Source organism: Nerophis ophidion, linkage group LG03, assembly GCF_033978795.1.
Source record: "Nerophis ophidion isolate RoL-2023_Sa linkage group LG03, RoL_Noph_v1.0, whole genome shotgun sequence".
In the NCBI taxonomy this organism is placed as follows: Eukaryota; Metazoa; Chordata; class Actinopteri; order Syngnathiformes; family Syngnathidae; genus Nerophis; species Nerophis ophidion.
Genome location: NC_084613.1, coordinates 40,523,077 through 40,549,192, shown reverse-complemented (window position 1 = coordinate 40,549,192; position 26,116 = coordinate 40,523,077). Strand labels below are relative to the sequence as shown.

At 39.6% G+C, this 26,116-nt stretch overlaps 3 protein-coding genes across 9 annotated transcripts in view; 1 reads left to right on the top strand and 2 right to left on the bottom strand.

The window, feature by feature from the left end:
- itpk1b (inositol-tetrakisphosphate 1-kinase b) overlaps positions 1-3,111 on the bottom strand; it is a 68,954-nt gene extending 65,843 nt beyond the window's left edge. The window contains exons 1-2 of one of the 5 annotated variants that reach the window (XM_061895179.1): positions 2,806-3,111; positions 2,120-2,280 (exon numbers count right to left, since the gene is read on the bottom strand). In XM_061895179.1, coding sequence (XP_061751163.1) covers positions 2,120-2,214 — 95 coding nt within the window. In that variant the 5' untranslated portion in view covers positions 2,215-2,280; positions 2,806-3,111. Of the gene's footprint in view, positions 1-2,119; positions 2,281-2,662 lie in introns of all 5 variants that reach the window. The other 4 variants (XM_061895180.1, XM_061895178.1, XM_061895182.1 and 1 more) reach the window with 4 other exon arrangements.
- A 7,091-nt stretch (positions 3,112-10,202) lies between these two features.
- LOC133549600 (putative E3 ubiquitin-protein ligase UBR7) lies at positions 10,203-23,593 on the top strand. 2 transcript variants are annotated; one of them, XM_061895176.1, is made up of 12 exons: positions 10,203-10,491; positions 10,694-10,827; positions 11,538-11,598; positions 12,065-12,160; positions 12,234-12,287; positions 12,358-12,463; positions 12,552-12,664; positions 18,760-18,948; positions 19,043-19,199; positions 19,297-19,358; positions 19,594-19,647; positions 21,218-23,593. In XM_061895176.1, exons 1-11 carry the CDS (start codon positions 10,372-10,374, stop codon positions 19,633-19,635), a joined length of 1,134 nt encoding a protein of 377 aa, XP_061751160.1. In that variant the 5' UTR covers positions 10,203-10,371; the 3' UTR covers positions 19,636-19,647; positions 21,218-23,593. The 2 variants fall into 2 exon arrangements, with proteins under 2 accessions (XP_061751160.1, XP_061751159.1); XM_061895175.1 differs by lacking the exon at positions 19,594-19,647 and having other exon boundaries at positions 10,210-10,491.
- Positions 23,071-26,116, bottom strand: part of btbd7 (BTB (POZ) domain containing 7) — a 109,140-nt gene continuing 106,094 nt past the window's right edge. For both annotated transcript variants that reach the window (XM_061895171.1, XM_061895172.1), the window contains exon 11: positions 23,071-25,518. In XM_061895171.1, the coding sequence (XP_061751155.1) occupies positions 24,760-25,518 (759 nt within the window). In that variant the 3' untranslated portion in view covers positions 23,071-24,759. The remainder of the gene's footprint in view (positions 25,519-26,116) is intronic.

Sequence of the window (26,116 nt, the reverse complement as noted above, 5' to 3'; positions counted from 1 at the left end):
ATTATAGTTCAAACACAGCACTGGAGTATGCTCTCAATGATAGTAGTAAGTTACAAAGTGGGTTAGTTTATCCGAAGGTCAAATCACACAGGACTTCATGACAACTTACATAACTTAATATACTGCTAAAGAATGGGTAAACTAAACTAGGCAAAAACAAACATTAAAGAGCAACAAAAATGAGCAATTGTTTGACTATGAGTGTAAAAATAAACAATCAAAAATGTATCTAAAACATATAAATATATAAAAGCAACCAATATTAATGGCATCCGTGTTTTGTATCAAGAGTAATCGTTTATAATTGTTCAATCCAATACTTTGTGACAAAAGCTTTTAAAAAAATACATACTTTAAATGCTCTGGACACTTGTTTACATGCCATTAAGCACAAGTTTGTATGTAGCCCAACATCTTGTAGCTAACTTTAGGTTGGGCTTCGTAAGACAGCAGGCTACCGTAGTTAAAAGTGTCAGATTATGATGGGGTTTTGTTTACATTTAAACCACTTCCTTGTGGTCTACATAACATGTAATGGTGCTTCCGTGGTCAAAATGTTGTTGTTTTACAGACCGTTTTGAACCTGCTTTCTGACTTTCTCTTGGGAATGCTCTGTTTTGTGGGTGCTCTTATTTCCGTGCCTCCAGTCCGACTGCGTTTTCCCCCTTCTAGCCTCAATGTAGTTTTTAGCGCTTCCACATGGAGTGTACTCACAGAGTTTGAATTATGCGCTAATTTGTATAAGAAAGGGCAACAGCGGAGGATGTATAAGCATGTACGAGCCAGTATGCCCCTCAACAAGACAAGGGAGAAAAAGAAGGAACCTATTAACTGCATCTTTGGACTACAATGGCAGACTCGCCCAAAGCTCTTTGGGCCAATCTTTACCATATATGAAGATGTTCGCTGACGAATAGTGTAATGCCATAGTGACTAGTTAAACAATAAGTCTATTTGCCCATTTGTGATGTCATCAAATCAAAAAAGGTGGATAGCGACGGTGGTCGAGAAAGATCACAACAAACACAAACACCACAAGACAATATCATTAATTATAACACAAAAACTTTCAGCTATAGCACGACTGCAAAAGTAACAACAAAGAAAAACGACATAACACAACAATATAAAGCCGTAACACAACTTAAAGCCACAAAAGACACAACGGAAGTTACGGCGGATGAGGGGAAAAACATGTTTCCGCACACCTGGGACACTATCACTTAAAGCCACAAAAGACACAACGGAAGTTACGGCGGATGAGGGGAAAAACATGTTTCCGCACACCTGGGACACTGTCCCTCATTGGCGACGTCAGGGCGGGGAACTTTATTTATCAGTGTAAATCTACTCTTAAAATGTTGGTTACTGTACTTTAATTGACAAATTATTGAATGTTGAAAATGTGTGCAAGGGTTTCTTCTTGTTAATTCAACTTAAAGTGTTGGTTCCACTTTATTCAAATACGATGTGACTGCATTGGCCATTAATTGTCATTTACATGATTATTTGTATCCATAATTAATTTATACCTAATTACCTTACAAGAAATAACAGAAATTTAAGAAACTTTATCTGCAGTGTCCAGTATTAAGTATGTATTTCACAGTCACACTGGTTATTTTTTTTGTTAAAAAGTAAAAAAAACAACAACAACGACATTGTCCCTGAACCGTATCAGGGAACACAAATATCAAATCTAATCGTTGTTAAAACTAAATGTTAACTTACACCCATATTGTTCTTGTCTGACATTGGGAATAATAGGCACATTCAAAAAAAGTGCAGTTCCCCTTTGAGAAAAAAATTAATACAGTTAAACCACATTTTCTTGGTCTTGTGCAATGACATAATCAATTACACACACTCTTTATCTTGCTCCAAGTTCCATGTCCCAACAAGCTCTCACCCAAGACATAACAAACAACCTTTGGCCAACTAAGTGCTTGACTTCTACTTGGGTATTCCCCCAAAGCATCCATGCTAACAAAACACTTTTTTTGGCACAGCAGAGAGCATGCATGGACAGAGACTGGCAGTAATGCCGCACATATTGAATACAATGTTATGTTTATGTGCAGGAATGGTAAGTGTGGTAATGCAACATGCAGTCACATACCTGCACAAATCTGCAAAAGCATGGAAATTCAACTTCTTCATCTTCTTCTCGCTGAGCCAGTAGCCGACTCTACGGCCTTTTAGGAAGGTCTGCATCTCCACACAGGTCCTGGATCCCCTCGGACGCAAGGATGTGACAGACTGACTGGGCGAGGGATCAACCTAAAAACAGGAATTCTCAAGTATGTCATGTCCACTGTTCAACCGCATGACTGAGTAGCTTGTGTCAAGTATGCAACGGACACAACACAACATGACATTACAACACGACACCGGCTGTTCGCTCGTAAGCATGCCAGTAAATGTGGAGCATCAGCCAATCTCAATACTATAGCGCGCCTCCAAGCTAACTTCACTGGCTAACGTTAGCGGGTTAGCTTGGTAGTCAAAACGATACCGAGCGACACGGACATTAAGACACGGAAAGGGGTATTACAAACATTTAAATGTCGAATGTATAAAATGTAAACACGCTCAAACATGAAACAAGTAGCCGGACTGTTAATAATGCTCACTGACGAGGCGCCGTGGAGAGCTAACTAACCTGGCAGTTTTGGCCAGTCCACCCCTGAATGGAGGTCCTCTTCAGGAATTAGCTCGGGCAGTTCGCCATTCTTAGTCCGCCCGATTGTGCAATGGAAGAAGTTTCCCGACAAAGTGACAGATGACAGGCACCGCTGGACTCACGTTGCGATGTTGCTGGTGTTTTCTCCCCCCTGTCTACGGGCTCTGCTGCCTGCACACACCCAGGATTCAGGAGGCTGGTGATGCCTCCAAGAGCAACTCGAAAAATACGATTTTCTATTACTCTGGCTTTCTTTTTACACTTTAGTCACAAACATTCGACAGCTATGTCAACCTTATTTATCAATACATTATTCTCTGCGTGACTGCACTAAAAAATTAAAATAATTCTCAACATAAATTATCCCTATTGGTGTGTTTACAACGATATGATCAACATTCCCATCGCTTGTAAAGGCAGCGAAATGTGGGCAGAGAAGTTCCACCTTTGGTTCAGGTTGTCCAAGCTCATGTATAGGGCAGGGGCGTCACTAGACCTAATACTGTACTGGGGCACACCTGGGGCACAAATAATTCATGTGAGCGTGCAAAGCGCGCAAGCAAAAACATTTTTAGCACTTATTTATCATAAAAAATACATAAACAGTGCTTTAAACTATGAAATCATATCAGATTATGTTGTATGGATCTTTGATTAACCACCTGAAATTAACTAATGCATTTGACCTACTTGTGCACTTTTTTACTCCAGACTTCTAAACTGCTACTGGTAAAAGCAAAAAGGAAGAGCGATTAATCTTTTTAAATATATATATTGCAGTCATCATCTGCAAATTTAACATCGACAAAAGTAAAACAAAAAATAAAGCACCCCTACATCTCTGGGTTATTTTATATTATTTAATTTCCATTTATGGCAATGTGGCTAATCCTATTTCAGATACACAAAACTATACAATATACACAAAACAATAAAGCCACAGTAGTAGAATAAATGAACAACTGTTGTGTGTCTGTTCAGGGAATCATTTTCTGAGAAATAAACTGTAACGTCTCGTTTTCATTTTTGCAAAGTGGTCAATCACTCTGGACAGACATGGAAATATTACAGTAACTGTTATACAGTTGACCAGTGGTTCCCAACTGGTGGGCCGTGACATAAAAGTGGATTGTGTGTCATTTTCAGTGAGTCGCAGTCACATGTGTGCATGAAAAAAAAAAAGTTTAGGGAGAAAAAAATCAAATTGTGGCAACAAAAACAGATATTTTTAGCCATTTTTCTAGTGACTATTAGTGAGTATTTTAGCAAAGGGCAAACCGACTAACAAGTTGGAGGAGGACTCAGGACAGACATGGAAATATATTTTAAAAAAATCTAAATGGGGCAACAAAACCCAATATTTTCAGCCATCTTTCTGAAAACAAATACAGAAATGTTGCTATTTTTTCTGGAAACAAAACCAGATGCTTTAGCTGTAGCCATTTTTTCTGGTGACAAAACAAGATCATTTTAGTCAAAGTCACAGCGATTAACAAGACAAGTCTACTGTGCTATTTTTCTGTGAAATAAACTTGAATGATTTAAAAATTTGGCTCACGACTTGATGATATGGAAAAATGTTTTTCTTCCTGAAGATAAACCATTTGAGAAGCACTCAACTCACACATGCTTACTCCAAATCATCATTGATGCAGAACCAGCAGACAATAACCAACATGATGTTTCATGTTCATTGGAAATTCCCCCGACAGCTCGTACAGCAAATGAATATGTTTGTCTTGATACAAGGAATAATGTTAGCTAACTTAGCATCAACTTAAGACAATGATGTTGCCTAGGACTTCACTTACATCTCTCATTCCTCGCTGCTTCTTCCCTGCTGCGGGCGAATAACTTTCTGATATCCATCTAGGAGTTACAGTTTGAGTCAAATCAAAATCTAAATAATATAATTAACAGATTGTTGTTGGCTAACGTTACCTACCTCAGCAGTGATTCTCACCCCCCCCCCCCTCTCTCTCTCTCTCTGTCTCTCTCTCTCCCTCTCTCTCTCTCTCTCTCTCTCAACTGAAGTCTCGATCCACACGTGAATAAATTACCATATTAATTAGCCATGTGCTCATTGTTACGTGGAGTGAATACAGTAGCAATCAATTACCATACTAAGTAGTATGTGCGCTGTTGTCTATGTTATGTAGACTAAAAACTCTGAAGCGTTTTTTTTTTTATTGGTGAAATTTTTACTGGGGCACGGCAGATCAACACTGGGGCGCGTGCCCCAGTGAAATCTGTCTGGTGACGCCCCTGGTATAGGGACGTAGACTTTTAGATTGTAGTGGGCTTTTGTCAAACTTTTTTCTATTTAAAAGCACTATGCGCATTTTGGTAAGAAAATAATTCTGAAATGATTTGCACAACGCATTACCATGAATTGATTACCGTGGCCCTGACACACACAGCAAAAAGACTCCGCGGCGAGTGGGCCTTTGTCGAACTTTCTTCTATTTAAAAGCACTATGCGCATTTTGGTAAGAAATTAATTCTGAAATGATTTGCACAACGCATTACCATGAACTGATTACCGTGGCCCTGACCCACACAGCAAAAAGACTACGCGGCGAGGTATCGCGCTTTCCGGAACGGACCCGTATCGGGGTCCACCTGTCCTCAGGAACGGATCCGCCACGGAGTCGGGTCGCGGACCCGCCATGGCTCCGAGCTAGATCCGCTCCGCATTCATGATCAAAACCTTACCTCCGGGGCAAGTGCGCTTGGCACCCGCACATACCGCACGTACATCCGCCGCGGACCAGCAGCGGACTCATAAAAACCCTGGCTCGTCTGGCCCGGGTCCATTTTGGACCCGTTTATCTTATTTTCAAAATCCCTTTTGTTCTTGCTGTAGGATAAAATAGGAAAGTAACACTATAGTGTTACTTTCCTATTTTATCCTCGTGATATATCACTAGGCCCTACTACAGCAATATAGGCCTAAGCTTATAAGCTTAGGCAATGCATAAATATATACATGTATTTTTAAACTAACAATATTGTCAATAGGCAGAAACAGAAAATGGTAAATTCACTCTATAAAGTAAATATATAATATATAAATATACATATGTGTATATATAAACAGTAAATATAGTACATATAAATATTTAATCTATTAGGCTACAATTTAAAAGCAATGCTGCTCCATGCACAGCTAACATATCAGAAAATGAATAACTTGTGAATGACAAGTTCAATAAAAGGTTTTTTATTGATACATATTTCTATTCCTCTGTCTGTGGAGATGGAGGCGGGACTCGTCTCCTCGCTGCCCGATCCGCCGCCAGGTTGAACCACCTGATTGCATGTTTGGTGACCTCAGCGTCTGTGGCTGACCTTGTTACCACATTTCTTCTTACAGCACCTGTAATCAAACAAGATTAGAAGACATACGTTTGTTTATGGTATGTAGCATCCAAAGCCAAGTATGCTTACACAATACAAAATATGAGATAGGTATTAAGGAGATTACATTTTAAAAAGAAACATGACTTAAAGTTACAGGAGGTAGTTAAAATAAAAGGTGCGTAAACTGAATTGGTGATCAGGGTATACCGTGGATGTGCAAGACATCCAAAATGTTCAAACAATATCGTTATTTGGTTCCTTGATCAGAGTATTGTATGTGGATAAATCTGTGTGTTTTTTTTTTCTTGTTTTGATTGTAGCTGAGATAGGCGCCAGCGCCCCCCGCGACCCCAAAAGGGAATAAGCGGTAGGAAATGGATGGATGGATGGATGTTTGGCTCTGTTGGATGGCGGCTTTGGCTAAATAAATATCCATAACCCATTTTTGGGAAGTTGACATTGTTTCTTATTATATTTGTACTATCATACTATGTTTGTATCCGCGTAGGCCAATTAACAAGACCTCACATCATATAAATAGCCGAGTGCGGACCGGAACACACGTCACTGAACTTACTGTATAACCAATAGGAACCATTCCACTGTGAAGGGGCATTGGCGAACCGGTTGCAGTCGCAGACCGCTCTGTCTCACATTACAAAGGAACTATAGACAAGGAACGCCTCCTGAAAACTTGCTCCCGCGATGTGATGGGTCAAGTGATATGGTGGCGACACTGACGCCGACTTAGAAGTCGGACACAATTTTTCAACTCCGAACGTATCACATTAGGTAGCCAGCTGCAGCGCATGAGGCAACGTGAACAAGTCCAATTAACTACTTAATTAGAGGCGGAGAGAATCGCAGCCATTGTCAACGCCGTTTACAGTGCCAGCGACAAAAGGAATCAAAAGGAAGGAGTCTCACAGCAAAGTGTAAGTTGTCAGAAAGGTAGGATTTTTGTTATTATCATTATTCAGATAGTTAACAAGAATGTTTTCACTACCTCATGTGATTTTGTATTACTTTATTTCAGTTTTTTTACGGTGTTGAACAAGCGAAGAAACGCAATAAAGGTAGTCGACAAACATCAGTTGTAGCGTTACGTTAATCTGACCAAGAGAATAAGTTTGGGAGCAGCTACAGGTATGATGGTTGCGACGATTTTTAAGGCTGCCCCAACTATTGACTTTGAACGTATGTAGTATTACTTTGAATTATATACTTACTGAAAAGCAAGGTCTTTGTTGCCATCATGCTAAAGGCCTTTTTGTTGTTGACACCCTTCCAATTGATCTGATGTGAAACGTCATCTGTGAAGATCCTGCCCAGGATGTTCCAGGTCACCCGATTCACATCCTGGCCTCCAATGGTGGCCAAAGAAGAAATCTAAAAGGCATAGACATCTCTTTAAACAAACAGGTAAACATTTTTAAGCTTAAGTTGCATTTAAAATGTTTTTGTTCCCTTTGAAAGCATCCTGAAATTTAAAAAAAACAGAACCTCTTCTCTTGGCTCATTGACCTATGCTACCTTTACACACGATGTCAAACCAGGCAGATTGTGGCTCACTGACATAATCTTACCACTGGGAAAAGGCGGTTCAGGACAGGTCTGGTTGTCAGGGCTGATTCAATAGAATATTTGCATAATCATGGACAATCAATAAACCTAATGACACCACTCATATCAAGTAAGAAACCTCACCACTCTTTGTCGAGCTGGGCCATTTGATGGTTCCTTCAAAAATGCCGCAAATGCCTCCAACTGTTCCAGTGGAAACTGGATATTGGCCGGCATTTCCACTTCTGGCCCCGGAGTACTGGTCAACCTGCTGGTTATGAAGTTGACCTTCGCCATCAGCTGGTCTTGGGTGTGTTTAAAAGTTTCCAGCAGGCTAAGGATCTGGACCTCAGCCGCTGTTGACAAACAGCAGTGTTAGTTAATGACAAAAGTTATTGACAAAATTTGAAGAAAATATGTTATTGGTTGTGAATTAGAATTTTTTCCAAAATCTGTGGCACAGAATGACCATCCGGTATTTGTCAGTTATTGCTCACCAGAGCAGGAAATGTTGTCGGCCATTCTTCCCCCACGCCATGTTGGCCTGTAGACCAGGCAGTATCCAGGGTCCAATGTCTGCCACATGTTGAGGGAGTCGAGGAGGGACTGCCGTTCCTAGTGAGGTGGGCATTGTGAGAGAGTCATCAGTTAACCATGACTAATAATACCCAAGGGGCCTATCTATTCACTGATATTTCAGAGATCAGTCCCTACCATGAATTGATTAACGTGGACCCCGACTTAAACAAGTTGAAAAACTTATTCGGGTGTTACCATTTAGTGGTCAATTATACGGAATATGTACTGAACTATGCAATCTACCTTGTGTAACTCTCTGCATGTTTAATGCAGGTGCTGGTGAAGTCATATGAATACGTCCTTCTCCATGGTGAGGTGCTGAGGGAGATAAATTGGTATTAAATGGTTGTGATCTGTTAACCATGGTTACCGGATGTTGAGATATTATTTCGGAGATCAGTCTTTACCTAGAAAGTTATCTCCAGATGAGGAGTTGAGTTGACGAGTACTAATGACTCTTGCTGGCACTCGGCGAGCGGTGGAGCTGGGTAAAGGGATACAAGGAGAGGGGAATATCTTTAGCACTAAGAATGTTAACCATATCTTTAATATTAATGTGGTGGTTTCGTTTTTTAGATGTTAAGAGATTATTCCTTACTGTGCCAGTGCAATTGGCTTGCCAACCCCAGAGATGCGAGGTCACCATTTCCCGGGTCTTCTTCGCTATCATCAGAGTCCCCTAGACGATGGCTGTTGGGTAACCATTTCATTAGGATTATTGCATTACCAAAATTGCCAAATATACATATAGTACAAGCATCTTTGGTGTATTTTTGAATGCTACCAGAAATAACCTTCCTATTACTGTAGAAACATGACAAAAACAAGACAGAAAACACTTACACAGGCTTCCTGTTCCTTTTTTCTGGCAGCTCCTCATTCTCTGCCTCAGATTGCAGGTCTGAGGTGTTGCAAACTTGTTTAAGTCAATCGATCGATCTAAACAAGTTGTAAAACTTATTCAGCTGTTACCATGTGGTCAATTGTACGGAATATGTACTGTAATGGGTAAACTGTACTGTTTCATATAATGTATTCTCTTACTTTGCAATCTATTAATAAAAAGTTTCAATCAATCAATCAAAGAAAGATCAACTCTGGCAATTCAAGCCTTTTTCCAATAAACACATACCGTATTTCCTTGAATTGCCGCAGGGCATATAGTATCCGCCTGCCTTGAATTACTGCCGGGTCAAACTCGATTCCCAAAATAATTAGCGCATGCTTAGTATTACCGCCTGGTCAAACTCGTGACGTCCCAAGCGACACTTTCCCTGTCATCATTTTCAAAATGGAGGAGGCTGATTTCAATTCCGGTAATTTGAAATCGCATAAAGGGAAGAAGATTAAGAGCTATTCAGTAGGATTTATGGTCCAAGCTTACATCACACTCATATTTTTACTGCATACCTTTGGTAAACGCCGGAGTGAGAAGAGGTTTTAAAATAATTAGCGCATGCTTACTTTTACCGCATGCCTTTGGTAAGCGCCGGAGTGAGAAGAGGTTTTAAATTAATTAGCGCCCCGGCGGCAATTCAAGGAAATACGGGTTATGCTTTGCTAAAACAACTGCAGTTGTTTAGATGCACAAAAACAACACAACATTGTGCATTATACCACTGGACAACGGCATTCACATAAAAACACACATCTATCCATCCATTCATCCATCCATTTTTCTACCGCTAGTCCCTTTTTGGGGCATATTGTTACATAAACTTAACAATAAAAATGTTGTAAATAATTATGTTGGCGACACAACTGGTGCTTTAAATCAGTGATCCACTGTTATTATTATTACTGAAATAACCAATCCTGTATTACTCATACAAAACCAATGTTGACCATGTTATCAACAACCACGTAACGGTATACCGCCCTCTGTTGGCCAACTCTTGGAACGTACTCGCCGATCATACATAATTGTTAAAAACGCTACCATAAAACACAATCAAACGACAAATTGTTAAAACAATGCATATGGTTTCTGAAAAAAAAACAAAAACAAAACAGTACTGAAAAAAAAAACGTCCTGATTGACGGGAACGTAGATACTCTGACGTCACATCCGCCGCGCGGTACTTGCCCCAAACTCCCGCCCGGAACTACAACATTGTTGGACTCAAACTACTGTCTTTTTTGCTTAATTGTGCGTTCGTTTTACGTCGTTTTTCTTTCCCACCATGGCCGAGACAAACACACCGGAGCCCCAACGCGATGACCTGATTGCAAACGAGGAGGATCTTGAAAAAGCTTTGTGCGTGTTGGCCGGAAGTGACCCAGAAAACTGCTCTTATTCCCGGGTAAGAAAATGCCCTTTGTCTCATATGCAAGTAAAGGAATGTGCATCCACCAATGTATTTCCCAAACAAGAGCATTTCATAAAATATCGATTGGTGGTAAAATTGCATGCAGTGTAAATAATTGAAGACCTCCAAGTGATAGTTGAGTGGATGATGGCCACCCTCTGCTGTATGCTTAGTCCAACTGTGTGTGTTGTTGCAGGGTTATGTGAAGAGGCAGGCTGTGTTTGCATGCAACACATGCACCCCCAATTCTGCAGAGCCTGCTGGCATTTGCCTCGCCTGTGCCAACAAGTGCCATGATGGGCACGATATATTTGAACTATATACCAAAAGGTACACTCTAAAGCAGTGGTTCTCAACCTTTTTTCAGTGATGTACCCCCTGTGAACATTTTTTTTGATTCAAGTACCCCTAATCAGGGCAAAGCATTTTTGGTTGAAAAAAAAGCGATAAAGAAGTTAAATACAAAATATGTGCAAAATATTGCTTATTTAGAGTGTTATTTCTTGAACTATTTGGAAAAAAAGATATTAAAATAACTAAAGACTTGTTGAAAAATAAACAAATGATTCAATTATAAATAAAGATTTCTACACATAGAAGTAATCATCAACTTAAAGTGCCCTCTTTGGGGATTGTAATAGAGATCCATCTGGATTCATGAACTCAATTCTAAACATTTCTTCACAAAAAAATAAATCTTTAACATCAATATTTATGGAACATGTCCACCAAAAAATCTAGCTGTCAACACTGAATATTGCATTATTGCATTTCTTTTCACAGTTTATGAACTTACATTCATATTTTGTTGAAGTATTTTTCAATAAATATATTTATAAAGGATTTTTGAATTGTTGCTATTTTTAGAATATTTAAAAAAAAATCTCACGTACCCCTTGGCATACCTTCAAGTATCCCCAGGGGTATGCGTACCCCCCTTTGAGAACCACTGCTCTAAGGCAAATATCTATAACGAGAAATAAAAAACATGGCTTGCTGATTTGTTTATTAACCTTCTCTCCCTGCTCTTTCCTACGTAGGAATTTTCGCTGTGATTGTGGGAACAACAAATTTAGGGATTTCCAGTGTCAGCTCATCCCGGTAACTCTTTTTTCCTCTCCCCAATTTAATGTGTCACATAAGCCAAACACTTGTACGATACAATGGAATCTCACATGGATAATAAAAACAGCCCTTGCACATAATAAAGACCGATTAAAAAAATGGTAATTAATGCAAATGCTTCACCTACGAACAAATGAATGATAGTCTGTGCGTCTTGCTGGCCAGGGCAGCAGAGATAACTCGCCCTGGATAGTTTGCTGGCGGTCGTAGTAATCGATAACTGCAGTGTGGGTCTTTGAGTTTAATAGTAGAGTTTGCTTGTGATGCAGCTTAAGTCAAGCTAAAGAAATAATAGACTTATTGAAACCAATTTAAATTAATTGTTAAAATAATACTTGGTTGACAGTTTCGATAAGATACAGGCTCTATTTAAAAGCAGATACTTTGATACAGATCATAACGCTGTATGTCGGCTGACCATGCTCATCCTCTACACTGACAGGCCAAAGATAATGAAAACACGAAAAACCTTTATAGTCACAACTTCTCTGGCTGCTATTGCACATGTGACCGGCCGTATCCAGATCCAGATGATCAGGTACTCTAAAATCACATTTGATTTATTCAAAAATGCAATCCACCAACTCATAACAAAGGTGATTTCTCAACAGGTCAACGATGAGATGATACAGTGTGTCGTCTGCGAGGATTGGTTTCACACTCGGGTAAAACGGCAGCTGAGTTTGCACTCGCTTAATGCATGTTTATCTGATCACATTTGATTTGAATCAACAGCATTTACATTGCACAATGGTGGAGCCTGAAGAGCTGCTGGAGATGGTATGTGAAGCTTGCATGAACAAAGCTCCTTTCTTGTGGACGTATGCCGCTCAGTTTGCAGGTAATCCTCTCTTACAGACGTCTGGGACAAAGACAGCAAGTGCAAACATGTTGCACAGAGAATGTAAATATACCTCTATGCCTTTCAGTTGTGTCTGAGAAGGATGAAGAGGTTGATGTAGAAGGAGAAGTAAGACTCCAACACTCAAGTGCAATTACCAATGAAGAACCTTCCACCAGTCTTGAGTGCAAGAAACAGGAGGTAAACATTATTACTTAACTACTATCATTTTGACTGATTCTTTCCCCTTTTAGAATTGTAGTTGCAACCCTGTTTTGATCCTACTGTTTATTACACATCAGTCATTCCCTGCACAATGCCGCCACCAATTCGAACAACTTTTTACAACTTTCACTTTCTCTCAAAATACTATTGTGATATTTTTTGGGAATCACTTTTGCAAATTCAGGCGTCTCCAAAAAGGCCTCTGGGGTGCTGTTAAATATCTGCCCATGTTTGAATATGTTTAAGTTAAATTGTTAAATTTGTTGAAATCCTGTGCTTTATGGGATTAGGGTTACAAAAACACTCAAACTACTAATTACAAATTCATAATATCACAAGTGAATGAAATGTTATTGAAAGAAATAAGCCTTAAACATTGAAACTTTTGTTGCGAGTTTCAAAAAAAATGCTGCAGTGAAATCAGGCATTTTAGGCCACAGCAATAACAAAATAAGGTCGTGAAAATCTGAATGCACTGGCATTTTAATATATCAGTAAGTATGTTTTTTGTCTTTTAAAAAAATGACACGCACATCGATCATGACCAATTTTGCATATTAGACGATGACGTCACCTTGACAATAACACCACCCCACTTATTGATTGCAGTGCTGTAGAAAAGGGCACACTACAAAAGTCGCTGTTTTGTCTTAAATCTTCTGGCGCCTCCGTGAGGAAGGCGCTTCCAAAAGCCCTGATGTAGAGCAGTCTCACCAACAATACATTAGGAACATTGGATATACTTGTATTGAGAAAAGAAATAAATGTAAAATAAGGAATTAGCTGTTTTTTTATTATTTATATGTTGTAACACGACCTCTTAGTCTTTTGTACCTGTTTTGCCATCTTCATCCACCATATTTAAACTACCTTTGAAGAGGCCTTATTCTGCTCATTTTAATAATATTGATCCCAGGGATGCACTATAGTAAGTTTCTTTTAATAAAATTATGCATGAATCTCAAGTTCTGTGCAGGCAAAATCTGCATTCTAATACCTCTGGCTAACCTCCTGGGATTCCATAACCTCCGCCTCAAACAAGCATACTCATTTGCGATTGGTCAGAGGTCAAAATGAATCGAGACACGCCTCCCTTAACTGTTTACTGTAAATGTGAATGGTTATCAGAAAACCGTAAAGAAAAAATGAATATTGGCTACAATTGGACAAATATTGAATCATTTACTTATTGAACAAAACAGCTCTTTGTGTAGAGCAGTGACCATGAGGTAGGTTTTTAGCTCCACAAAACAAGTCTTCCTCCAGTTATCTTGAAAAACACTTTTTGTCTGCAATGTTTAAGAAAAAGCGACCAGTGATACTAAGCAGTAGGGCTGTGAATCTTTAGGCATCTCACGATTTGATTTGATTCGATTATTTATTTAGCCTTTATTTAACCAGGTAAAATCCCATTGAGATCAAAGATCTCTTTTCCAAGGGAGACCTGGCACATAGGGCAGCAGCAAGGTTACAATAACAACAGTAAACAACACATAAAACATCACATTTACAACATTAAAACTTGCTCACATCACACATGTGCAAACAGACAAGGTAGACTGCAATCTTTAAACTCATTCAATGTAACAAGGGTTTGAAGTTGAATATTCGATTGTAGATTATTCCAAGCCTTCGGTGCTGAAAACCTAAATGTTTTCTTGCCCAGTTCAGTTCTTACTTTGGCGATAACAAATTGAAGAACATTCATTATGACTTCCTTGTTTTTTTGTCAAAAGACAAGATAGATAAGATGGAGTGATACAAAGAATGGTTTTGCAGATGACAACATACCAATGATTGAGGCGTCGATCACATAAAGATACCCCGTTAACCATTGAGTATAAGACACAATGGTGAGTAACGGGAGCGCAATTGGTGATGAATCTCAGTGCCCCGTGGTACACCCTATCCAGCTTGTGGAGACAGCCAGCAGTAGCATTCACGTACAACACATCTCCATAGTCAATAATATAATAATATAATAAAATCTCAGTAAAAGTTTCAGTTTTTTTACAACATACTGAATGTGCTCCTTAAAACTCAAGTGGTCATCAATTAAAAATCCCAAATATTTAAAAGAAGATACTAACATAATTTGTTGCCCATTTCTCGTTAAAATGTTTTCACACAGTGCTGATCTTACAGTTTTTGATGTGGTAAAGAACATACACTTTGTTTTCTCTGCTTTTAAAACCAGTTGAAGATAGCAAATTTGTTGTTGTACTCTGTCAAATGCATATTGTAGATATTTAAAAGCCTCTCAGCAGGAGTTGGTGCTGTGCAGTATACGACAGTATCATCAGCATAGAAATGGAAAGTTGAGTTCGGAATATTCTGTCCAAGATTATTTATGTAAATAGTGAATAATAAGGGGCCCAACACAGAACCATGAGGGACATCCTTTTTCACTTGCAGTATGTTTGAGGAGGAACCTTCTATCTCAACAGCCTGAGTTCTACTTTTGAGGTAATTTGCAAACCATCCAACTGCTTGCTGAGAAAAAACAATAGCTGAAAGATGTTTGAATAAAATGACATGATCAACAGTATCAAATGCCTTTGAAAAGTCAATTGGGTGCTAGTTCTATGATTATCTACATTCCTCCATACAATAGAACAGGGGTGCCCACACTTTTCTGCAGGCGAGCTACTTTTCATTTATGCCAAGTCAAGGGGATCTACCTCATTGATATATAATTTACATGTATTTATTTATTTATCAACAATTCCTTTTTTGTTAACAAGTTAAAGGTGTTAACTGATAATACAAGCATGTTTAACACATATAGATTCCTTTCTTTCATGAAGGCAAGAATATAAATTGGTGTATTACCTGATTCTCATGACTTGTATTGATTGGAATCAGACAGTCGTGCAGATAACATCCACATTTTCAAATGGAAGAGAAAAAAAAAATCCTCCTTTCTGTGCAATAACACATGAAAGTGGTTGGTTTTTGGCATTTTACTTGCACAGCTTTCATACTCGTTTTTATACACTTTACAACAAATACATTGGCGGCAAACTCCGTAGCTTGCTAGCTTGTGCTCGCCAGCTTTCTGAGACTCTTATTTTGTTAGCGCAGGGAGGATGAAGTAGCACTTTTATTGTGAAGATAAGAACCGTGCAGTCGGTCTTTGGAGTTTTGACGGCAGGTACGGCGTGAGAGTTTGTTGAAATGAAGTGTTTCTTGCCTTCCTGTCGGTCATTTTTTCTTAAAGAGCTCACAGCTAGGGTCATCTCACTAGACCCTCGGGTGCTGTGAATATCGATCAAGTGCCGAATGTGATGTCTTCATGATGATTAATATCGCTAATTTTTAGGTCTTTTTTATGCCTGGTTGCCGATCGACTGGCACACCCTCCGCGATCCATTAGTAGCTCGCGATTGACGTAATGGGCACCACTGCCATAGATAAACAGTTCTGATAGGTGCTTAGATTTTTTTTTCAATATAATTTAATACATTCAAATACTTATATGGCAACAAGAGAAATATCCAACATTTCTCTTTTCTAAAATAATTTGGTACAGCATACATGGGCATCTACGTCAACAATATGATATGCCTGAGTGGCTTGTCAGGATAGAATGGAAAACCGAAAAGAAAATATACATATTTTATCAAATCAATTCATGATTTTTTTTTAATCGATTAAGAATCGTTACAAATAGGAATTGCGGATAATTCGAAAATCGATTATTTTGACACCCCTACTGAGCAGTGTTCACCAATTACTGCTGGGCCCTTGGCAAGTCATGCACTACAGTTGTGATCAAAATTATTCAACCTACACACAATTTTGGTGTTTTAGCAAGTTGGACATTTATTCCGTATTTTGTTTATAGTCATATCAAATAAAGATGTGTCAAATAGACAAATGCAACTTATATTGTGACACTGTATTTTACAAAATACCAAAAAAGGAATTTTTTCTTAATATCTCATTGACAAAATGATTCAACCCCCTAGTTACATGCATCTTTAGTACTTAGTAGAACACCCTTTGGCAGTAATTACATCCTTCAAACGTGATACATAACCGGACACAAGCTTATTTCAACGATCTACAGGTATTTTAGCCCATTCCTCTTGGGCAAAGGCCTCCAGTTCATTCATATTCTTGGGCTTGCGTGCTGCAACTGCCTTCTTCAAGTCCCACCACAGGTTTTCTATAGGATTTAAGTCTGGCGACTGTGAAGGTCACTCCAGAGTCTTCCAGCCCTTCTTCTGCAACCACTCTGATGTTGATTTGGAGGTATGCTTGGGATCGTTGTCCTGTTGGAAGGTCCAACGTCTCCCAAGCCTCAGCTTCGTCACTGACTTCATGACATTTGCAGCTAATATATCCTGGTAGGAAATAGAATTCATAATGCCTTGAACGCGCTGGAGATTCACGGTACCTGAGGCAGAGAAACAGTCCCAGAGCATGATTGACCCCCCACCATGCTTAACAGTAGGCAAGGTGTTCTTCTCTTTGTAAGCTTAATTTTCTCCTCCAGACATAACGTTGATTCATAGCCCCAAAGAGTTCCAGTTTTGTCTCATCACTCCATAGAACAGTTTCCCAAAACCTTTAGGGTTTGTCCAGATAATTTTTGGCATACTGGAGTCTATTTTTCTTGTGCCTGGTAGTCAGAAGTGGGGTGTCCCTGGGAGTTCTGGCATGGAGGCCTTCATCTCGTAGTGCGCGCCTTATTGTCTGGGACGAAACCTGCGTTCCCCCCTCTGCAATGTCCTGTTGTAGTTCCTCAGCTGTTACCCGGGGGTTTTTCACCACTGTACACTTCAAGTACCGGACAGCAGTTGCACACAGTATCCTCTTTCCACCACGCCCAGGTAGTGTTTCCACTGTGCCTTTAGCTTTAAACTAGCCAATTATGCTCCCAACTGTGTCTCTTGGAATGTGTAATGTCTTTGCTATTTTCTTATATCCTATCCTTTCTTATGAAGAGAAATTACCTCCTCTCTTGACTTCTTTGACCACTCCCTGGACTTCACCACGTTGCAAATACACCATTGACCATCTACAAGAAGCTGAGCGTCACAGTCTTTTTCAATCAGTTTAATTGTTGCTCGTTATGGTTCTAATCACATCTACAGGTGTTTTCAACACCTGATTGAAAAGACCTTATTCAACTTCGGTTCTTAAGAGTTATGATCTTCAAGGGGTTGAATAGTTTTGTCAATGATATATTAAGAGAAATGACACTGTTTGGTATTTTACAAAATATAATGTTGTAATTCAAGTTGCATTTGTCTATTTAATGCATCTTTATTTGATATGACTAAACAAAATACGGAATAAATGTTCAACTTGCTAAAACACCAAAATTGTGTGGGGGTTGAATAATTTTGATCACAACTGTACATGGATTTTTTGTTGTGATAAATTCAAAGGATCTTGTGGAAATCCCACCCAACACTACACGAGATTGGGAAGTGACATGTAAAAATATCTAGTAAAATGTTGAACATTTTTAAGAAATGCGGACTAAAATGTAGCTTTATTGGCCCATGCAAACAGTGACAACTTATTGTGTGATTCTTCTAACAAATGATGATGAGAATATAACATCCTTGGTGGAGGTAATAATGTTTAACATGTTTACGAGGAAGTTGTAAACATACAGTTGTTGTGCCCGAGCACGCACATGTAACATTTCTAGATTACTGTGTGATGTGGATGCTCTTCAAAAACAGGATTATGTAATGGAGACGTCGTTATGGTGGTATCCTGTGGCACAAGGCACAGATGTGCAGTGTTTTTGCCCTGTGTCATCGTCTGATGTGCCAGCTGCTCTGCGGGGAGCCTATCAACCACCAGATGGCACCGTAGAGCAATGTCACAAGCCAGAGAGCAGACCTTGAGCTCATACTTCTTGCCCTTCTTTTGGGTAATGAGAGGACGTGACCCACAAGGCCCTGCTTCTCTGGCTTTGCAGACAGCTTTGGCTCCGCTTCACACAGCAGCTTACTGTAAACTGCTCATTTTCATCACCCAATCATCTCGCCCTCGCTGGGTGAATCTGCTCGGTTGCAGTGTCACGCTATAACTCAGCCTTGTCGTAGGGAGCAGAAACCAGGAGATTGCCTTATAAAAGGAGCCGTGATGAAATGACGGATAGCCCAGGAAAGAGCAAAACGACGGCTTGCAAGTTGAAGGATCTCCAGGCCCAGAACGTGGAGCGACCTCGACGCGGTGCCGTGTTCTGGCCTTGCAGCTGGCGTTCTGAGCTGTGCACCTGCGTCAGCTGCAAGGTGGGTCCCCGTCCTCACACATACTGCTTGTTTTGTGCATATCTGTTACAGAATGTATAGTTGTTTACTGTGTTTGTCATATGCCTGCACACAGAGGGCTTACGTAGCTGCACAGGTGCACTTTCTAATGGACGAGACCGACTCGGTTGTAGCTTACGAGAACAGGGGCCTGGACGAGCCGTTTGGGCAGCACCCGCTGATGGCGGTGACGAGTTCAATGACCAGAGTCCAGCAGCTAGAGTTCATTTATGGTGAGCAACAGATAGATAGATATGCTGTAGATTTAATGTTCCTCTGGGGCTACAGTAGAGTGTGGGATCCTATTAATCAGGCTTTTTGCATTTTTAGGCTACAAAGAGCTGACAGCAGCAATCACTGCATTTTTTCACCAATGTGCTGCAGAAAAAAAAGTAAGTATGTTACTTTGTATGTTTTCTAATACTATACATGCTCGTTTGAATACGGTGTTACCTTCGTTTTTGTACACCGAGCTTTTGGTACAATTGGTTTTTGCTGAACAGTTTTGCCAAAAGTTTGCATGCTTGTCTCAGTCATTGTATGGACAAACATTGCATGCAACAAGCTACCGCGTTTTCCGATTTTACTGCAAATTTAAGACAGAATTTTTTTCCCCCCATATATTAGCTGCAACGAACTACAAGCCGCAGATACTATGGTGCGAAATGAGATATTTATATGGTAAGATTTTGTAAATGTTTATTTACATACCTTAATTGTTTCCAAATGCTACCTGTGAAACCACCGATCAAATAAAATAGAAAGGTTTGTCTTTATTCAGCATTTATAAAATTAATAAGATTTTTTTCCTTTTTCAAAAAGGTTTAATATGTTTATCAGCATTTTTCTTACTCTTATTTCCTGAACATTTTAAATTTGAACAGTTTCTTAAAGTTGATCATTTTAGTACATTGTTTTCTTCGCTTAATCCATTCCATAATTTATCTGTTAGCGAATTACAATCTTATCAATTAGACGCACCTTTTCAGAAGCTGCAGGGTTCAGAGCTTGGGAAAAAAGCAGCGGCTTAAAGTTCGGAAAATACGGTAGTCTGTTTGCTCCCATATCCTACGGAACCAAGTGCCCACACAAAACATTGGCTTTGTAAAAAAATGGATAGTGGATTCTTTCAGAGGTGGGACACTACATACATTCCGACCAGATAATCCATACATCTTTATTACGTGTGTGTGTGGTTTAATTGTTCACAGAACGATGAACAACTCTGTGTTTGATGCAGTGATGTTGCTTGGGTAGGCATCCCGCGTTCCTGAGCATTAAATTCTAAAAAGCCACAGTAAATTCACTCTCCATGCGTCTCAGGGACGCACCTCATTTTCCCCATGAAAAACGATATATTGTGAACAACAACTTATGTTGAAGATCACCGTAACTAGTAGGGTGCAACCATTTGTTGACATATTCAACAAAAATATTTTTAAAACATTTTCATCGACAAATTAATTTGTTAATAGTAGTGCGCGAGGCAGCAGGAAGAGAAAAATGGCTCCAGCGGGTAAAAAATAAACACGTTAAAGACACAATATCCTCTTGTTGTGGGGCAGACTGGTTTGTACATGCACATGCATCCTCCACTTTTTCCTAATTCTATACCAAAAAGCATTTCGTTCTAACAAATGCTGTTTATGCTTATGCTTTTTTTTTTTTTTTTAATTTGCAAAATGAAATAAAACATTTACATGGTCATTAGAGGGTATTATCTGTAGAACTTTGAGGATAAAATTTATTTATTGCATTTAGGAAAAATGCTGTAACATACCAAAATGTGGTAAAATCGAAGCGCTCTAAACGCTATGGACATACAGTATGTCCATTTAACAGTTTAACTAATAATCAAAGACACATTTTCGTCAACTAATTGCAGAGTGGTTGTCCTGCCCATTGCCACAGTTGTATTTAACAAAGAAGCCAAGAGTCAAATATTGTCTTAAGTAAAAAAAGTGTTGACTTTTCTTCTTCCAATGTTTTATTATTTTTTTATCTCTTATGTTATATAAAAAAATACTAGTGTTAATAGAATATACTTGCAGGCCGTTTAGTTTGTAGGTTGAAGTTAACCTGAGGCCTGCCAGGTGAATGCTTTAAATGCTGTCGGAACTGAAGTTTTGCATGTTTGATGCATATTTTATCTTAGAAACTTGAGTGAAATTTCAATCAAATGCCCCTAATGTTGTACAAACGGTCTATTGTGTTAAGATGCTCCATAGCTGATGCATTCTGTCTCCCTCAGGTGGTTACTGCAGAAGCAGTACATCAGCTTTTTGAAGAGCTGCAGGCTAGAAAAAGACGCAGAACCAATGCAGGATACCAGTGACCTAAGGAAGGGTGGCCACAGTACTGTCGCCATCATGTAGATGTTGGAATAAAACTGAATTTGTCATCTCCCCCCAATAAATAAAGGGGGTGTTTATGCTGCAACCAATGAAGATGGAACAAATAGTGGAAAACATCACATTTGTGGTGTATGTTTCTGTTAAAGATGCCTTATGCCTATCCTTGAAGCTGGAAAAAAAGGAGTAGTTGATTTAAAAGACTAATAGCTATTTCATGCATGTGCATTTCTGACCAATTTTGTTTTAGCTATGGATGCTTGAAAGAAAGTGTTGGACACGTGAAGCTGCTTACGTGTTTACATGGAGAGAGATCTATGTGCTGGATGTATTAGTAATGAATAATGGGAGGTCGTTTCCTAAGAGACCCATTATTTGATGCAGTCACATCCACGGCTGATGAGTCAACTTTTTTTTAGTCACGTTTACAATTAAGTGAACCCAGAGTGGCTTCGATTTGACATTCAAGCGGTAACTTCCGTACCATCTTAGTATCATAAACCCACACTGCACAGTAGATATTGCCATAGATAGCTTACTAATACTAAATGTACAGTACTGTATTCTCTTACCTTCACCAGTGTACCTTTGTTCACATCCTGCAAAATTGTGTATAGTTTGGGTTAAAAGTCATACAACACTTGTATGTAGTTATAAATCCTTAAGGTAATACAATAGCTTTACGATAAAATGCTGATTACAGTTTTAATGACGCGGAGATCAGACCTAGGGGTCGACGGGCGTTGTTTATTAAAAAAAGAGGCCAAAAATCAATTCAATGTACATTAGGTCAAGCTAATTTGATAATAGTGTTGTAACATTTCATCTTTTTTCACATTTTTATTTCAGTGTTCACTTTACATGCTGCGCGACAATTAACAAGCTTATAACAATCTGCAAGTTTCAAATAGGCCCGTGTACTTTCCGTTCATTCTATTTCCAATTCTTAAGTGCAAATCAAAAAACACATGTTCTGGTCATTTTTTCTATTTTCATTTGTGAAACAAAAGTTGGACAACTATTTAATGAGACTTTTTAAAAAACGACAATAGGACTCCTGCTGAACAAAGATGTTACCGTTATGCTAAAAATATAGTAGAACTACTGCTTCCGGTTCAATTTGTCATCACGCATAACCACGATTTTAGTTTTTATCTGGAAAAATAAAAATCCATAAAAGGAAAACAGCACAAAATCAATTTTTATGGCAATATTTTAATGCAAATCAACCCTTTTTTGTTTTACAATCTGCCATATATTAAAGTGCCCCTGATAGTAACACACACAGTAGGTGTGGTGAAACTTTTCCTCTGCATTTGACCCATCTCCATGTTCCACCCCCTGGGAGGTGAGGGGAGCAGTGAGCAGCTGCGGTGGCCATGCTAGGGAATCATTTTGGTGATTTAAGCCCCAATTCAAACCCCTGATGCAGAGTTGTAATGGGTCCCGTTTTTATAGTCTTTGGTATGACCCAGCTGGGGTTTGAAATCACGACCTACCGATCTCAGGACGGACACTCTAACCATAAGGCCACTGAGCAGGCTAATATATAATAAACATTGTGTTTATTATTTGCGTTTCCGAATTGGAAATAAAATGAATGGAAGGTACACAGACCCAAATAACCCTCATTTACCAATTAGAATATGAACGAGAATGCGAACAATAAAAACCTTACACTGGTGGCATATAAAGAAGTGGGAGCAAGCCGATGTGATGGAATTTCGCACGACAAAAACAATTCAACATCAAGTTCATTTCATAATATCAAACAAGTTTATTTTTGAGGATGCCAAAGTAGACCACTGTTGCGAACTTTTTGAGGCGCCAGTAGAAAAATAGATCGGTGAAACTAAATGGAACATATCAGTCAGTCTACAAACATTGATTCCTAAGATATCATACAAGTACAATATACTTGCTAGAATCCAACACAAGAGATCAAAACATCAGATGAGTCAATTAAAAACAAAGTGTGCTAAATAACATCTATGCACACAAAAGGAGCTACAACTATCAGATGCAGGCTGGTAAGCTGGTAGAAAAGAGCTTGCATAGACATTAAAGTCTCCCATAAAAAGCCAACTGCAAGCAGGGAAGGCACTGTCCTCTCTACAGCCAAGAGCAAAACAACCACTTTTTTTTCAGCGCAAAACCGTCCTGGAAAATTGAACAACTACACAACATGAACTGAGGAATCTGAAGGTTTTTTTCTCGGTGATTCTTGGAGAGCCACTGAAAAAATACATTCAGATTCCATTCACATTCCTCTTTTACAGTAAAGAAAAAAAAAAACATGAAAACCAATACCACCTACAAGATCGAGCAAATTGCATCAAATGCGTAACACTTGAACTAATTCTCAGACACAATCTTTACACCACATTCGCAGTGAGATCTCATGACAGGACAGAAAGTACACATTGTTGCATGAACACAACAACCACTAAAGTGTGATGAGCTTCATTTATGTACATTTTTTTTTTTTTTTAAATGTGAGAGTCATGCTAACAGGCTTTTCAGTCATTTATTTGCATGGTTGTGGATCTACAGCTGCTGCTGACCACTGTACTGAATGAATGCTAAAACCCTATGTACACAGTTCTTCCAGAACAGTCAGTCAATTGAAAAAATTAACAAGGGTTTGCGCTACAAATGACATCATAGATAATTTATTCAAAGGTAGCTGAAACAGAATATTCCAAGGACTGGTTAAGGCTTTAAGAATTAATAACTTGATGCCATTAGATTTAAAGGGGGGTTGCTGTGATATGTACATAGTGAGACTACAGTACTGAGTTCGGCACCACACCTCTAGAAGTGTGATGTTGCACGCAGACGCACAGCAGCAAAGTCAACAATAACCCACTACTCCGTTTGATAACAGCACGTTGGTTGCCATGGCATCCACTGCTGGTTCTCAGTAATGAACCAGCTCAAACTACAGGAAACACCAGGTAGCGGTCTGTGCTCAAATGTGGCAGACAAGCTCCGATGACCTACATCCCGTCAGATCCGATTTAGGCTTTTTGTGTTCCACAGCCAGAACCAGAATGGTTGGAAGCTACAGAGAAAAAAAATAATAATGGGAGAAACCAGGCGGACATATTTACATACGGTTTTATCGCAATGCTCTTTTATAGATTGTGCAGCTCTTTGTAAATGGAGATTGTTATCAACAGGCAAGATGAATGCAGTCTTTGTTTGACTGCCACTTGGTGACTGGGCTACATAAAGTGTTGTGATTGACAGCACAGAGATGAACCGCACATATCTTCTTGGCAGAGGTAGGACAAAAAGAACACATCCTATAAATAGCAACTGATCACCTTTCCTCCCCTCTGCTTATCTTCAGCACGCACACACACACAATTTAGTGCTTGACCATTCAATACAACGGGCAGTAAGTCATTCCCTTTTTTACTTAAATCAATAGCTGGGGTTAAAGTGCAGATTTTTTGTAAGTGTAGTCCGGCTTGCCTGGTGACCTACGGTCTCTGGCCATGTCCTCGTTTACGCTGTTTCTGTGAGACCCTGGACCTGATGATTCCACACCCAGAACCATCTCCTCAGGTGTGTCTCTAGGTCCAGCCAGTCTCTCCTCATATCCGTCCAGATTTCCGCTGGGGGACCGCAGATGGCCTAAGCCGTGAGTCAGGTCTGTCTCATTTGAACGTCTCCTTGGCATGTGTCCTATCCTAGGCTGGACCCCCGAGGGACTAACACCGTCATGCCTCTGAGAGGTCATACTGAGAACATCAAGCCGTAGCGGGTCTGGCCCGGTGCGTCCCTGTGGGTGGCCCTGCGACTGAGAGTCAGTAATATAGTTGGGGCTAAAGGGTCCGGAAGGGGTGCAGCTGTGGCTGTAGAGGTCGGGTCCTGTAAATATGGGCAAAGGATGCGTGGAGGCTGGAGATGAAGGACGACAAGAGAAATCATACAGGTCGGGGAATTCCGCTTGCACCTCCAGTTTGGGCTCAGGAGCGTGTCTCTTGCAGGAGTGTCCATGTCCTGGACCGTGGGTGTGGTTGTGACGGTTGGAGGGGCAGGGCCCATGGGGCAGGTGATGGCCTGAGGGGGCCATGGGGCTGTGAGGGCTTTCCCTGTCCATCTCTGCCAGGTGTTGTTCCCTCAAGGACATGACGGAGACGCCCAGTGCAATGTCAGGCATGAACTCCCTCATAACTGGCTCCATGCCCATCTGAAATAAAGACCCAAACTTGTCATTGTGCTCTTTATGATCCAAATACACAACAGCTGAAGACGATAAAAACACGGTTCACAACCATACTAGATTTAGTTTATTTCAGTTTAGAAATCCAATTAGGGCAAGGACTTGAAGGCATTAATTTTGACTAAGTAATTACAGAAAAAAATAAGCATTTAAAAACATTGTTACATTCCTGCACATCAGCTTTATTTAAAAAATGTTTTTGAGGCCTAATCACCAATAATATTCATTTAAAAAAATGCATTGAGACATTAATGCACCGTAAATATTTTGCCTTTTTACAAAAAAGCCTGATTAAGGCGTGGAGAAACGCACGATTGTGTGCAAAATCTATTATGAAGATATGAAGACTTCACTTACCACCAAGGCTCTTGAAGCCCAAACTATAACCTCAACATGTTACAGCAAGCATGGAGCTTCAACGTTTCTAGTACTAACAAGCAATGTCACCAGTCAAGGCGGAACAAGATGACCAAGTTCAGAACCAAGATAAGTAAACACACATTGGAAAAATGTTTTAAAAATACCGAAAGTGGTTGAGTTTGTCTTGTATGAGTAAATCCGACCT

Coding starts and splice junctions, on each gene's coding strand:
- LOC133549600 (XM_061895175.1), top strand. CDS start 10,372: ATGGCCGAGACAAACACACCGGAGCCCCAACGCGATGACCTGATTGCA. Junction 12,288..12,357: donor AGGATTGGTTTCACACTCGG/GTAAAACGGCAG, acceptor TTGAATCAACAG/CATTTACATTGCACAATGGT. Junction 18,949..19,042: donor GCACCTGCGTCAGCTGCAAG/GTGGGTCCCCGT, acceptor GCCTGCACACAG/AGGGCTTACGTAGCTGCACA.